This window comes from Hydra vulgaris, chromosome 14 (assembly GCF_038396675.1).
Source record: "Hydra vulgaris chromosome 14, alternate assembly HydraT2T_AEP".
NCBI classification, from domain to species: domain Eukaryota; kingdom Metazoa; phylum Cnidaria; class Hydrozoa; order Anthoathecata; family Hydridae; genus Hydra; species Hydra vulgaris.
In genome coordinates, this window is record NC_088933.1 from 34,858,470 (window position 1) to 34,872,882 (window position 14,413).

Consider the following 14,413-nt stretch of genomic DNA (forward strand, 5'->3'; position numbering starts at 1 on the left):
TATATACTTGCAAAGCAAAAAAAAAAAAAAAAAAAAATACAGTTGTAATGAAATATTGTTGTTTATCAAAATATTAAAGATTTCAAAATATCAAAGGTAAAAAATTAAAATAATTTTTTAACTTCCATTAAAGTTGAAGCTTAATTTTTTTTATTAATTTTTTCCTTTCAATTCAGAAGAAAAAAATTAAGCTTCGACTTTAATGGAAGTTAAAAAATTATTATAATTTTTGATCCAGAATCCAATCCAGAAAAAAATAATTTTTTTTTCTGGATTAAAATGTATTCAAAGCAACTTCCATAATTGATCCTATCACATTTAAAATCTTTTTCTTTTTTTTCAATTTTTGTTTAGGGTTCCCCAAAAAGACCTAACGGTCTTGTCATAGAGCACTGCGGAGCATTTAACTAGGAAGTTCACACTTCCTTCCTTACCAACGGCGCAAAAATATGACCTAGAGCTCGCACTCTAACCACAGCGCCATGACCACTAAAATTTATAAAAATCTCATACATTTGTAAAATCTTAGTAAGGGTGTTAGTAACAAAATCCAATATCATACATATGATACGATTTTTTTACGTTTTCAACGGTCTTATTGCAGAGCACCTCAAAAATACATTTAAAGAGAAAGTTCAAGCCGTCTTTTTTACGCTTATTGGCTAGAATAAGCAGCGAGCTTCTGTGCAATATCCCACTGTGAATAATTTTATAAATTACATGTAAAAAAAATTATAAAAACAACATTCTCTAAATTAATTGTTTTTAAAATATTTAATAACAAACTTTAAAAAGTTTTTCGAATAAATTCTTAACAAAAAAATTTACGAGAAATAGTTTTTTATATTCTTTAGTTTTTTTCGTCATATTATAATTTAGGTAGACAAACAAAATAAACGTTTAAATAATAATGCTATAAACGTTTAACTAACTAACAACACTTTTTATATGTATAAAAAATATCACTTTATTAACTTCATTTTTTATTTTATCCTTTCAATTATTAATTACTATCTTTACTATAACTAAAGATTCGAAAAAGTTATTTGTTACTATTAGTTACGTAAATATTTACAAAAACAACAAAAAGTAACTCAACAACTAAGGAATTTTCAAACATTGCCGTGTTTAATATAAGTTTATTGAACATCAATCTTTATAATTTATTATGAATTAATTTAAAAATACTTTTATTTAAAACAGCTGGCTGAAGTTGCACAAATTACAACAAAAAAATGCATACTTGACAGAGATTTTTAAATTTAAATTCAGAAATATATCCGGAAAACAGTTTCACTTTCGATATATTCATAAATACAAGTAATCAGTTTTAAAAAAAAAGTGCGATAACTGTAGCAGCTCAGCAATGACTCAGCAAAATGGTAAATTTTCTTATTATTCATTCAAGATTGTGATTACTTGCAGAGTTTGGGGGGGGGGGGAGTTAGGGTAGAGCGGTGTCTTCCACTACTACACTACCACTATCTTCTAAAACTGAAGAAAATAAGTTTTTTGAAAGTAATATTTATTTTAAAATACCTTTATAAGGAGTTCAACGTTAAGATTTAAATTATACAAGTTATAAACGTAGAATAAAAAGTTTGTTGTTCAGGAATGTAACTCAGAAATATTAAAAACGTAATACTTTATATCTTCTATAATATTTCATGAGTTCAGTTATACTTCATATATACATATGTCTAGTTATTTTAAAGAGGTTTTATTTAAATAGGTTAACTGTAAACTTTACAATAATAATTTGAGAATATTAATGAAATATAAACAACGTTTCTCAAGATATCATTAACAACAACACTTGATATTTACGAATTATCTTAACAATATCATTAACAACAACACTTGATATTACCATTAACTTGAAATACCAAATATATATGCTAAAATCATATTCAACACTAAAATAGCGTGTATTTTTTTTTTGGTGATTTATATAATGACGTTTATCACAATCCATATGCAAAAACATTAAAATAACTAAAATGTTCTTAAGCCCTACTTTCTTACGTAGTGGAGATATCTAAATTTCTTTTAGTCGTTCTATTGACTTTTTAAAAAATCTTCAGAACAAAACTACCTTGGGTGAAACTTCAAACTTGCTCACTGTTTTTTTAAGCCCATAACTTTTTATAAGATAACTTATCATAACTTTTTAGAAGGTTTCAAAATTGCTTCAAATTTACTTCAAATTCGCTCACTGTTTTCTTAACTATATACATAATTAATAAGTTCTTAAATATATACCATAACTTCTTATAAAATTAACATATATATATAATTTTTGCCATTTTATATTAATTTTGAGTTATTTAGGTAACAATGTAATATTTAAATGTATTGTTGTATTGTTAATGATTTCAGTATGCACTTATACAAGTTCGCAGTTATGAAGTTCGCACTTATTTAGTCGTTCTGTTGTGAAGTTAGGTAAAAAATTTATAGCATTTTCTCAGTTAATGACGATTCTCTACTCACAAAAATATCTTTTTTTTGCGGAAAAATTGTAAAACTTAGATTTTTTAAGTGCTTCTTCTTTTTTAAAAACTCTAAAAGCACCAGGTTTTTATATTAAAAATAATATATTTATTTTATTCTACACTTGAAAAAATCAAAAAAGCAATAACTGTACTTATTCTATATTTAACATCAATAGTTAAAACAGATAGCATAAACTTTCAATCTACTTTACAACAAGAAAATAAGTTACATTTCAGCTGAGTAATTTTTACAGCATAAAAGAAGCACACTATTACCCCCTGGATCCGTCACTGGAACTATTACCCCCTGGATCCGTCACTGGAACTATTACTCATTACTTTTTAAAACTTTATTTTAGAACATTACTTCTCACGCAGTTCAATAAGAATCAAACAATGATACTTACCTTTGTTGCTATGCCGTTTCTAAAGAGAAACACGTTTTACTTGCTGGAAATGAGCTTGCAGTTAGTATGCGAAGAGCTAGCTTAATAGAAGTTTTTAAAAGATTTTATTTTTCTAACGATACGTTTCATTTTATCTTTTACTTCTTAAAAAATTTAACTTTTCAAGTATTCAAGTATTGGGTCTAATATATTTATAATAATAGATGAACTTGCAACGGTGTTATTTTATTACGACATATCGCTATATAGATATCGCAGCTTTATATCGTAGGTATCGATATTACTACAATATATCGTTAGCTACATATCATAGGATTGTAGCTAGCTACAGCGTAAAGACAACTTTGTAGCTAATTGATGGGTACATATCACAGTATGCTATTTGTAGCTAGTGAAATTATTCCAATATATTGATAGCTACAGATCGTAGGTATGTAGCTATCTACAGCATGATAAAAAATCTAAAGCTAGTTGAAGGCTACATATCGTAGCTTTTTAGCTAGCGATGTTGTTACGATATATTTATTGCTAAAAACTTTAGCTTTGTCGCTAGCTATTACATAACGACAATTCTTTAGCAACTATGTGGGTATAGCCACCTACCACTATAGCTGTATGTATATACATATGCACTTACACGGTTTGGTAATAACCAAGCTTTAAAATGATAATAAACAAAAATTATTTTTTATTTTTTAAAATAAGTTTAAAGGATTAAATACATAACACGCAATTTTAAAGATTGCATGGTACGTAAAATAGCTTTTTTTAAAACTAAATTGTAAACTTTATATCATATTGTTCAATATCAAATGATTATAAATTATGTTGTAAATAACATTACTTCACATTCATTTTCATCTAGTGCAATAGAGGTTTGCAGTGTTATGATAAGTCTGGATGCGACTTAACAATTGTCAAACTGTCATCATTCTATACATCATATAACTCGTTGTGCAAATACATATATTTCTGCATTACTTATTATTACTCTAACTTTGAATTAAGTTTTTAAAGGTTATAAATAAGACATAACAAGCTCATGAATATTGATCTGCATTTCCAATTGGTTTAGAAAACTGCATATCATCGTGCTATTTAAACTTAATTAATCTTCCTTTATACTTCCTCACTCTTTTCTGTTAAATTTTTTAAAATGTTAAACAATGTTAAATGTTAAATAATGTTAATTGTTAAACAATGTTAAACAATGTTAAATGTTAAAAAATTATTTTTCTGATTTGCTTTTATTCTTCATAGATCCAGAAATAAAACCTATTAATGAAATTACCAATTATAAAGATGCTAACGAAAAAAACGAAGATGTTAACAAAAAAAACAAAGACGCTGACGAAAAAGACGATCTTATATATAGCCAATTAGATAACGTAAAACCTGTCATTACTACCTTAGTCGAACAAGAGGGACCAATAAGTTCTTTAACAGACAAATTTAATGACAAGGAATTTTTTTACAAAGTAACTACTAATGAAACACTTCCAAACTCAGAAAACTTAAACCATGGAAGAATTGATAATTTAAACGAAGAAATCAATGAAACTATAAATAAATGTATCGAGCAACCTTCTCAAGAAACAAGTTTACTTAATATAAACAATGTAAAAACAATGCACAAGGAAAACAATGATGAGTATATTGAAAGTAATACTTCTGAAAAAAGCGAAGTTTCTCATATTTCAAATAATATAAATTTAGAACCAATAAACTCTAATGTTAGGAATGATCCTCTTATCACTGTAGGCAATACAAATTTATCTGTATTAGAAACACGTAGTTCAGATATACAAAATAACCCCGTTTTTGTGATTCAAAGTCAATCACTTGAAGAATTAAAAGAAAACTCAATAACTACCGAACCTGACTTTTTGGAAGTAGATCCTTCAAAAAACAATAATTTATTTGTTAACGACAAAATGGTAGCAAATGAGCTACAAACATTTAGTGCAAGTTTAAAAAAAAAAACATCTTTAGCAAGCATTGATGATGATGCAATGGTTGTTTGTCAGAAAAAAGAAAGTTTTATAAACGTTGAAGCTATGCAATTTGAATCAGGTACTAAGCTATTTAAAGGTAATATGTAGATGTACAAATTACCTAACGTAGAGATAGAAACAATAGCACGAGATGTCGTTGCATCTATCTTTACATTTTAATTAGGCTCTGATTACTCAAAATCGAAGTACCAATGGTAGGTGGGACCTAAATATGAGAAATTTGCCGGGTAAAGGTACTCCTGCAGAGAATATACTTTAAAAGGGTGCCTAGGTTTGTATTATAATATTTCGTATAACTTATATATCTGTCTATTTAATTAAAAAAGTAAAAATTCCTATTAGTTTTTTTTTGTGTGAATTGAATTTGCATTAATCTTTTTTCTTAACAGCTATAATTTTTTTTATTTTTGTTTGCAATGTGCAATTTGAAGAATTTTTAACACGTCGAATAAAAGAAGGTCGTGACAATGAGGAATACATAAAAGCGCAACTAAAAGAAAAAAATTTAAAATTAGAACACACGGAAAGAAAAATGAGAGATTTGAAGCTTAGACTTATTCGGTAACTTTCTTTTTTTTTTACTAAAATACTACTCATATATAAAAAAGTTAAAAGTAAAAAATAAACATTAGTTTAACATATATATTAATAATATGAAAAAAAGTAATTGACAGTTTAAAAACATAATTAATGAAAAGAAGAAAAAAGTTATTTAGAGTTTAAGATCAAAGTAATTAAAAGTTATTAACATTATTGATTTAATAACAATTATTAGTAATTTTAATATTAATTTTAAAACCATTAGAGGAATTGTTACTTCAAAGGTAACTTTGGTAACAAGAAACTAAGAAACTATTACTTAACAACTGGTAAAAAATTATGCCAATAATAAACAATATTTGTTTTAATAACCATAAATTTGAAATGAATAGTATAACTTTAACTTACATTAACAAGGAGTATGAGTTTTACCATGGCATCTTTAATGTAATCGCAATTTTTTTGCTTAATTTGTGGGATACAAATAGAGCAAAATAGTTAAAAATATAAAAAAAAGTACCGAAAAAATTTATTTTGTTGATAATAGGGTGATTAGCTAATATTAGGGTGATGACTTTTTCTTTTTTTTTTTATCTTCTAGCACGAGTGGATAAATTTTTGTTTATTGATAGGGTAAATGAGAAGGTTATTGATATATAAATGAGAAGCTTTAAGATAATGTGTACTTTCCTGCATGCTTATTCGGGTGTCCCAAAAACATACTTTTTTTTCCGTAGGATACCTCTTAAACTTTTCCCATACTTGAACTTTCTTGAGGTTAAAGATCGACGTAAAAAAATCAGTAGTCAAAAAGTGAGCAGAGCGGTAGGCTTGAGCAACCGTAGCGCAATAGTTAGCGCGCTTGCTGCAGAAGCTAGAGATCCGTGGTTCAACGCCATCTCTGGGCAAGTTTTATAACATCTGTAAGGAAAGAGGCGTAAACTTCCATTCAAGTGTTCTTTGCGGTGTCTTTGATAAGACCGTAATGACATATTGGGGCACCTAAAATAAAAAGATAAAAAAAAAAGTGTTATCAGTAAAACTTAAATAAATTCAACTTTTAAAAAAAATTTCGTCAATTTTGGATTAGTTTGTAAGGAAATTTCTTATCTATTTTTTATTATTAAATCATAAAACCAGCATGTGCAATGATACATTCGAACTTCTTAAGTCCATTGCCGATAGAACGATGAGAATGAATCAATGTAATTGATGTAAACCTTAATTACTAAATATTGAACTTTTTGCATATGTTTAATCATGCCATTTATGCAAACTTCAGAAATTTTAAAAAAGATCAACAAGTAGAGAAAACATAACAAAACAAGAAGCTTAAAGGTGTTGTCCTAAGGAGCATCAAAGTTGTGTAGTCTTTTTTTTTTAGTGAGGACATTGAAATTTAATCCCCAAATTTGTAAATAGATTGAGCACGTTTGATCTAAAAAAATGAAACGTACACTTTACTGGGTTTTGCTACCATTTAAAACAAACATGACATCCATTTAAAACAACCATGACATTCATTTAAAACAACCATGACATTCATTTGAAACATCGTGACAATCAATTAGAACAATCGTGATTTTCAATTAAAACATTTCACGTATGCGCAATCTCAACGTTCTATATTGATTCAAAAAAAAAGGTTTTATTTATCTAATATAATACAAATTTATTTTTATATTATATTAATTTATTTTTATATTTTTATATTATATTCATTTTATTTAATTTAATGAAGTTTATTTTAACTTTACGGTATGTGTGTACAGGGCCGTCCCGAAGAGATATTTCAAGGGGGAGGGGGGTGAATATACATTTTTGCCAACTAGAAACACCAACAACAACAAAAAAAGTCCTCAATATTTGCAATTTGCTAACTATAGTTCAAAACTTGCTCAATGTGCCAACTCGTATGCTTATAAAACAGCTTTGGAGGGTGGGACACCCTATACGCCCCCCACCCTTCGGGACGGCCGTGTGTGTGTACGCCTTACTTAGAAAATACTCTGAGAGGCTTGATGTTGAGAGATGTGTATTCTATAAAAAAAAATAGAGGAATGGTGTCACAATAAGTATACGAGCAACAAGGCATTAAAGAAAAAGAAACGAGATATTTAAGTAAAACGAACCACGGCCTCTTTGAGTATGAAGAGAACGCCTTATTCGAAGCAGCTAAACACGCAGTTACTGATACAGACAATATAAGTATTATTTATAATAAAAAGGTGTTGATCATCATGCATGTTTTAAATAAACGTTATGGTTGTTTTACCAATAAGATAAGGCCATGTAAAAAATGTATACCTCAGCGGCATAGAATAATTGAAGCCTAATAAATATGCGAATATGTGTGTACGCCCTACCGAGTTTTGCTTCCATTTAAAATTAAAATAAATTCCATTACGTAATTTAATATAATAAGAAGAAAAATAAATTTGTATAATATTAAATAAATAAATATATAAACAAAACCTTTTTTTTGAATAATATAGAATGTCGAGATTGCGCATGTGTTAAGTGTTTTCATTTGAAAATCACTATTGTTTCAATTGATTGTCACAATGTTTTAAATGGATGTCATGTTTGTTTTAATTTTTGAATTCATTCTCTGAGTAAAAATTTTTATCGGATTATCTTTAAAATAAGATCTTGAATAATCTTCAATAAAAGTTCTTCTAACTACGTTACAAAGAAACGATGTTGCATAAAAGTTATCACCCTATTACAGTATACAAATTTTTATAATAATTTAATGATTGGCTTTTTATAAACTGTTAATGAATTAAGAGAAAAGTTATTAAAAGTAAATATGGGAGTATATGTATCTATATATTATTAAAGCAAAAGTTCAGTGCTTAATAACGTAATACGTAAAAAAATTATTTAGCCATTTCTTTTTTTGATTTTTAATACAACTTTTTTTTGCTGGTGTATGTGGTGTAATTAACTTTTGCATGGCTATAATATTTTATAGCAAACAAACAATTAAAATTTTTGGGTGTAATGCGGATTACTATCATTTCGATATGTCATTTTAGCCAATTTGTTTCCTATCGTAACTGTAGGTTAAGAAAACTGATTAAAACACTTAAAAATCAAACTAAGTTTCATAAATTTTTGTTACGCTGTGTAATAATAGTTTACGGCTGCAAATAACCATAGTAACCAATGATGGTCACCATTGTTTTAATTACGTGCAAGTTGTGCTATAAAAATTGAACTTGTAACAATATAATTTTATTACGATATAACGTTACCTAGATATCGCAGTCTTATAGCTATCAATGTTATTACAATATATCATAAGCTTCATTATTATACGTATATTGGTTGCTATCGATAATACTACGATATATCATTAGCATTTTAGGCAGCTACAACATAATAATAAATTTGTAGCTAATCGATGGCTACATATTATAAGCCTTTGTTTTTGTTTTTTTGATTAAATATTATGCTGTTCATTTAATAATAAATAAATTTTTATATCATACATTCATCGTATGCCAAGAATTGAGAAGATGCAATTTAATTTGTAGTTAAAAAAAAAATGTTTTTCAAATCTTTTATTCTGTTATTTTTCAAATGATTCTGTAATGACGAGCCTTATTTCTTAATTGATTAATTTGACAACTGGGACTTTACTTTGTTTAAATAACTTTTGGTTGGTATTTGATTGAAGACCATTTTTGAGAAAAAGCCGCTGTGAAAAAATCAGAAAATTCTTTTGGAAGCAAATTATTCTTATACTTATAATAAGTATTAATAAGTAACTAATTTCTTAACGTGCGTGGTTTTGTCAGCTTTGTAAATTTATTAATTTAGTTTTCTGTGTGTTTTTTTAAAATATTAGCGTCGGAGGGAAGACAATAAACAAGACAGAAGTCTTGTTTGTTGTCATCGAAGCATTTTTCGCGATTTACAATCATAAAAAACTCTGAATTTAAATAATAAACTTAAAACAAACGATATTTGTTCAATCGATATATAACAAGACGATATATTGTTCAATCGAAAAAAAGATGCTATTAAATAAATTAAAGGCTTTAAAAAAATTTTCTTGATATTAAATTTATGTTTATAATTAGAATAATCAATTGGATTATAGAATTTAATTTAAACTTGTTTCAAATTTAGTTTCAAACTAAATTTAAAAAACTACAAATAAAATTTGTACAACTTTTTGTCATTTTCTTATTTTAAATCTAAGAAATTGTATATAAAGTCTTTTCTTTTCTTTTTGATGATTTTTTTAAGAATCATTTGCCATCCATGAGTTATAAGTTATTTGTTTTTTATTTTAGTAGTCAGAGATTTTCGTAAATAATTTTAATTTTAACAAAGTACTTAATCGAGATTTGTGAAATAGTTTTGTACATTTTTTATTATGCTAGCACGTTATAATTTACCGCACTTTACGCATGAATAAAGAAAACAAAAACGAAACTTTGAAAAAAAACATAAAAGACTTTGAAACGCTCGTTGCAACGTCATCGAAACTGCTAATAATATTTTACGACTGATGCGCAAATTTTTCACGGAAACAATTTTGATTCGAAATACTTTGAAACAGAAACTTTTAAAATTGAACTTGAAACTTTAAAAAATAATTCTACGACAATACACATAAATATAAGAAGTATAAATAAAATTTTTGATAAACTAAAACACTTTCTAATAGATAGTAATTACTCATTTAGTATGATTTGCATAACCGAAACGTGGTGTTCTGATGAAGCATTTCAAACGAACTCAAAATTTCAAATTCCAAATTATAAACTAATATCTTTCGAAAGAAAAACAAACAAAAGGGGAGGAGGGATCGCAACGTATATCCGAGATAATCAAGTGTTTAAAGTAAGACCTCTCGATCTCTGACACTGATAGTGAAATCTTTACTTTTGAGATAACGGGTAATAAATCAAAAAGTATTATAATTTCCACTTGTTATAGACCTCCAGAAATATGTGATATAATTAAATTTTCAAATTTTTTGAATGAAATTTTTCTCAAAATAAATGACAAGGGAAAATATATTTTCTTTATAGGGGATTTAAATATTACCAGCCTAAACTATAGAGAAAATGCGGTTACTATACTCTTTTTTGATAATTTATTTCAATTGTGTATCCTTCCAATCATCAACAAACCTACTCGGGTAACCCCAACCTCCGTCTCTGCTATAGACAATATACTAACAAATACATTTCTAGAAACCTCTTTATAACCAGGAATTATCAAAAACGATATATCAGATCATTTTCCTATTTATTTTTCATTATCTCAAGATTTAAGAACATATAACAATCCTAAGACCAAAATTTATAAAAGAAAAATCAATCAGTTCTCTATTAAAAATTTTAAAAACTCGCTATCGGTAGTAAATTGGGATGGAGTGTATCAAGAATGTAACCTTGGACACACAAATTCCCCATACAATTTATTTATAAATATTTTTCTAGATCACTAAAATAAACATTTCCCTGTTGAAGAAAAAGAAATAAAGCTGAAATATTTAAACTTCCCATGGATAACTAACGGGATTTGAAAATTAGAAAATCATCAAAAACAAAGCAAAAACTCTATATCAAGTATTTAAAAAACAGAAACAAAACTAACTTAACTACATACAAGGAATACAAAAATCTATTTGAAAAAATTAGAAAGAATTCAAAAAAAATGTATTATTCAAAATAACTACAAAAAAGCAAAAGTTATATTAAAATAGCCTGGAACATATTGAAAGAAATAATAGGTAAAAACCATACAAAATCAAATAATTTACCCGATAAAATTATCGTTAACGAAACTATAATATATCGACAAAATTTCTATCGCTGAAAACTTCAATAGTTTTTTTCCAAGCATAGGCCCTAACATGGTTTCAAAAATTTAATGCTCTGATATCTCCTTCGAAACCTATATCACAAACCAATATTTCTGTTTAAATATTTTCTCTGGACTAAACCATGAAGAATTAGAAATTGCAAAAAACTCACTTAAGACAAATAAGGTCCCTGGGATAGACAACATTTGCAGCTATATAATTGTAAATGTGTTTCCTATGATAAAACAACCAATCTATGAAATATTTAAATCTTCAATGATTACAGGATCTGTACCAAATAAATTAAAAATAGCTAAGGTAATACCAATATTAAAAACCGGAGATTCATTTACACTAAATAACTACAGACCTATCTCAGTTCTTCCTATATTTTCAAAACTTTTGGAGAAAGTAATATGCAATTAACTGTATAAATATCTAACAAATAACAAAACCCTAAACAGTTTGGCTTCCAAAAGCAACATTCAACCGAACACGCAGTTCTTGATCTTATAAATAATATATATGACTCCTTTGAAAACAAAAAAATACGTCCTTGGAGTCTTTGTTGATTTATCTAAGGCGTTTGACACAGTAGATCACGCTATCTTAATTAGGAAAGTGGAAAAATATGGGATAAAAGGTGTTGCACTAAACTGGTTCAAAAATTTTTTACTAGACAGAAAACAATGCGTTATTGCTCATGAAAAGAAATTTTCCCAAGGTTCCCTTCTTGCAACTCTTTTGTTTTTAATATACATAAACGATCTTCCTAAAGCCTCAAGTAAATTGGATGTCATAATGTTCGCAGACGACACCAATTTATTTTATGCATCCTCATCAACTACAGAACTTTATGAAACTACAAATACTGAACTTGAAAAAATAAACAGTTGGTTAAAATCTAACAAATTATCGCTAAACACAGATAGTATAAGATACTAAAGAAATAGAGAGATTCCAAGCAACTAAATTTCAAGGGATACTTATTGATGAGAATATCTCATGGAAATCACATTTAGATATATTAAATACCAAAATATCAAAAAACATTGGTATCCTCTACAAAGCTAGTTCTATATTGTCTCCTGATAATTTAAAGTTCCTATACTTCTCATTCATACAAAGCTACTACATATACGCTAACGTTACATGGGTGAGTACTCAAAAATCCAAACTAACCATACTATTTCGAAAACAAAAACATGCTGCAAGAATAGTTTTTAATAAGGATAGACTCGCATGCTGAGCCACTTTTTAAAAATTTGAAAGCATTAAATGTATATCAAATCAATATATTCCAAAACTTGTTATTTATGCTCAAATATAAACATGGACTTGTTCCTTTTTACATTTCAAAGAATTTCTTCCAAAATCGCAAAAATAGATACCATACCAGAGGAATGGGAAACTTCAACATTCCTTTTAAAAAAACTAATCTCTCGCGCTTTTCCATTTCGCACCATGGTCCTTGTCTATATGACAAACTAATATCTAAAAATACTCAACTGGAAAAATTGAATAACTTAAATACTCTGAAAACGTTATTAAAAGATCTCATTTTAAACACTAACAACTTTATAAATTTTTATTAACCCCAAAGCATTTAAAATTTATAAAATTAACTTTGTTCCGAAACCAATGTAAACTCTAATAACTCTAAAAACTCTAATTAACTCAAAAACAACAGCAATAACAAAAATACAAAAACAAATAATAGGCTTATTTATCAACACTTGAACGACTATATATTACCTATTTAGCAAATCGTGTACCAACTTATATTTACGTGTATTGAAATAAAATTAAAAAAATGAAAAACTTCTTTTTTTTTGCATTCTGTGTTTTTTGCATTTTGGATTTTTATTTTCATTCTGCCGAAAACTGATTACATTTTTTTTTTAATATAAACTTATTTTAAATTGAAGTATCCAAAAATATTAGTAACGCATAGCGGTTTCTTGACCATGATCTTGTCAAGATCTTGATGATCTTGACAAGACCGTCGGTCTTCTGCAAGTTTTCCGCGTTCTTTGAAGAAATTTCTAATACTTTACAGTTTTATTTTATATATTTTTTGTATAACTTTGTGATTTTTTTTTTTAAAATTTTACTTACTCTGTAAAAATTCTATTATATAATACGAATTTGTAAAGATTAAAGAACAAAAAAATTTTTTAAAAAAAAGTCTGTTTTGGGCAGACATGAAGTAAAATATCATAAATATTTTAAAAAATACTCGAAAAATTATCAAACGCGCTATTAGGGTCTGTAGAGGAAAAGATGTTTTCCCATTGCTCTTTTTAAACCTTGTTTTTTAAAGCAATAATTTCCACTTACAAAAAAGTTAAAAGCTATTACATTTTTTATTTAATATAACATGGCCAACGCCACTGAGGCGAGGGGGGTCCATAGGAGGCACAGACCCTTTTTTTTTTAAAGGACCTTTATTTTTTTTTTGGAAATTTCAAGATATTAAGGATTTTCCAGAAATTGACAATTATGTTCCCTAAGTTTGAAATCCGTGTTGTCGGCCCTGTATGGTTTAGATAATAAACGAAAAATAGTATCTAAAAAAAACTATACATGACTTATTACTAGTAGTATAAATAAATTTTTTTTTTCTCAATCAGGTTTGCCAAAGACGACGAAGCCAAAGATAAACGCGTAGCTGCATTGGAGAGAGAAATCGAAAAACTAAATTTAAAGATAGAAGAAATGGGAACTATTCAAAATCTTCCTCCTACTGATGCTACACAAATAAATTATCAAGTCACTAGCAAACTAGAACCTCAAAAGAAATCCTTTGTCTGTCTTATCCTATAATAAAAGATATAAAAAAAATGTAACAGGGGAGAAAGTCCGTTGTCCTGAATAACGGACTTTCTCCACTGAATAACGTTCAAATATAGTCGTAGGGGAAAATTGCCCGCTCATCGAAAATAAAAACCCGTAATATAATTATGCAATGAGAATAATTACTTTGTAAATAAATTTGAATTAAAATTTTTATTAAAGAAAGAAAAAAACTAAGCAAAAATAAAATCTTAAATAGTATTTTAAATAACTTAAAAAATCAAATTAAAAAAGCAAAAACAAATTTAAAATATTCCCCATTATTTTTTA

General features: G+C 27.2%; 1 protein-coding gene across 1 annotated transcript; it reads left to right on the top strand.

Annotated features, from left to right (window-relative positions):
• Positions 1-1,114: 1,114 nt before the first annotated feature.
• On the top strand, positions 1,115-14,332 carry LOC105849445 (uncharacterized). The gene is made up of 4 exons (XM_065817245.1): positions 1,115-1,382; positions 4,163-4,975; positions 5,349-5,478; positions 13,921-14,332. Exons 1-4 carry the CDS (start codon positions 1,367-1,369, stop codon positions 14,111-14,113), a joined length of 1,152 nt encoding a protein of 383 aa, XP_065673317.1. The 5' UTR covers positions 1,115-1,366; the 3' UTR covers positions 14,114-14,332.
• Positions 14,333-14,413: the final 81 nt, after the last annotated feature.

Coding starts and splice junctions, on each gene's coding strand:
- LOC105849445 (XM_065817245.1), top strand. Junction 4,976..5,348: donor AGCTATGCAATTTGAATCAG/GTACTAAGCTAT, acceptor TGCAATTTGAAG/AATTTTTAACACGTCGAATA. Junction 5,479..13,920: donor TTGAAGCTTAGACTTATTCG/GTAACTTTCTTT, acceptor TTTCTCAATCAG/GTTTGCCAAAGACGACGAAG.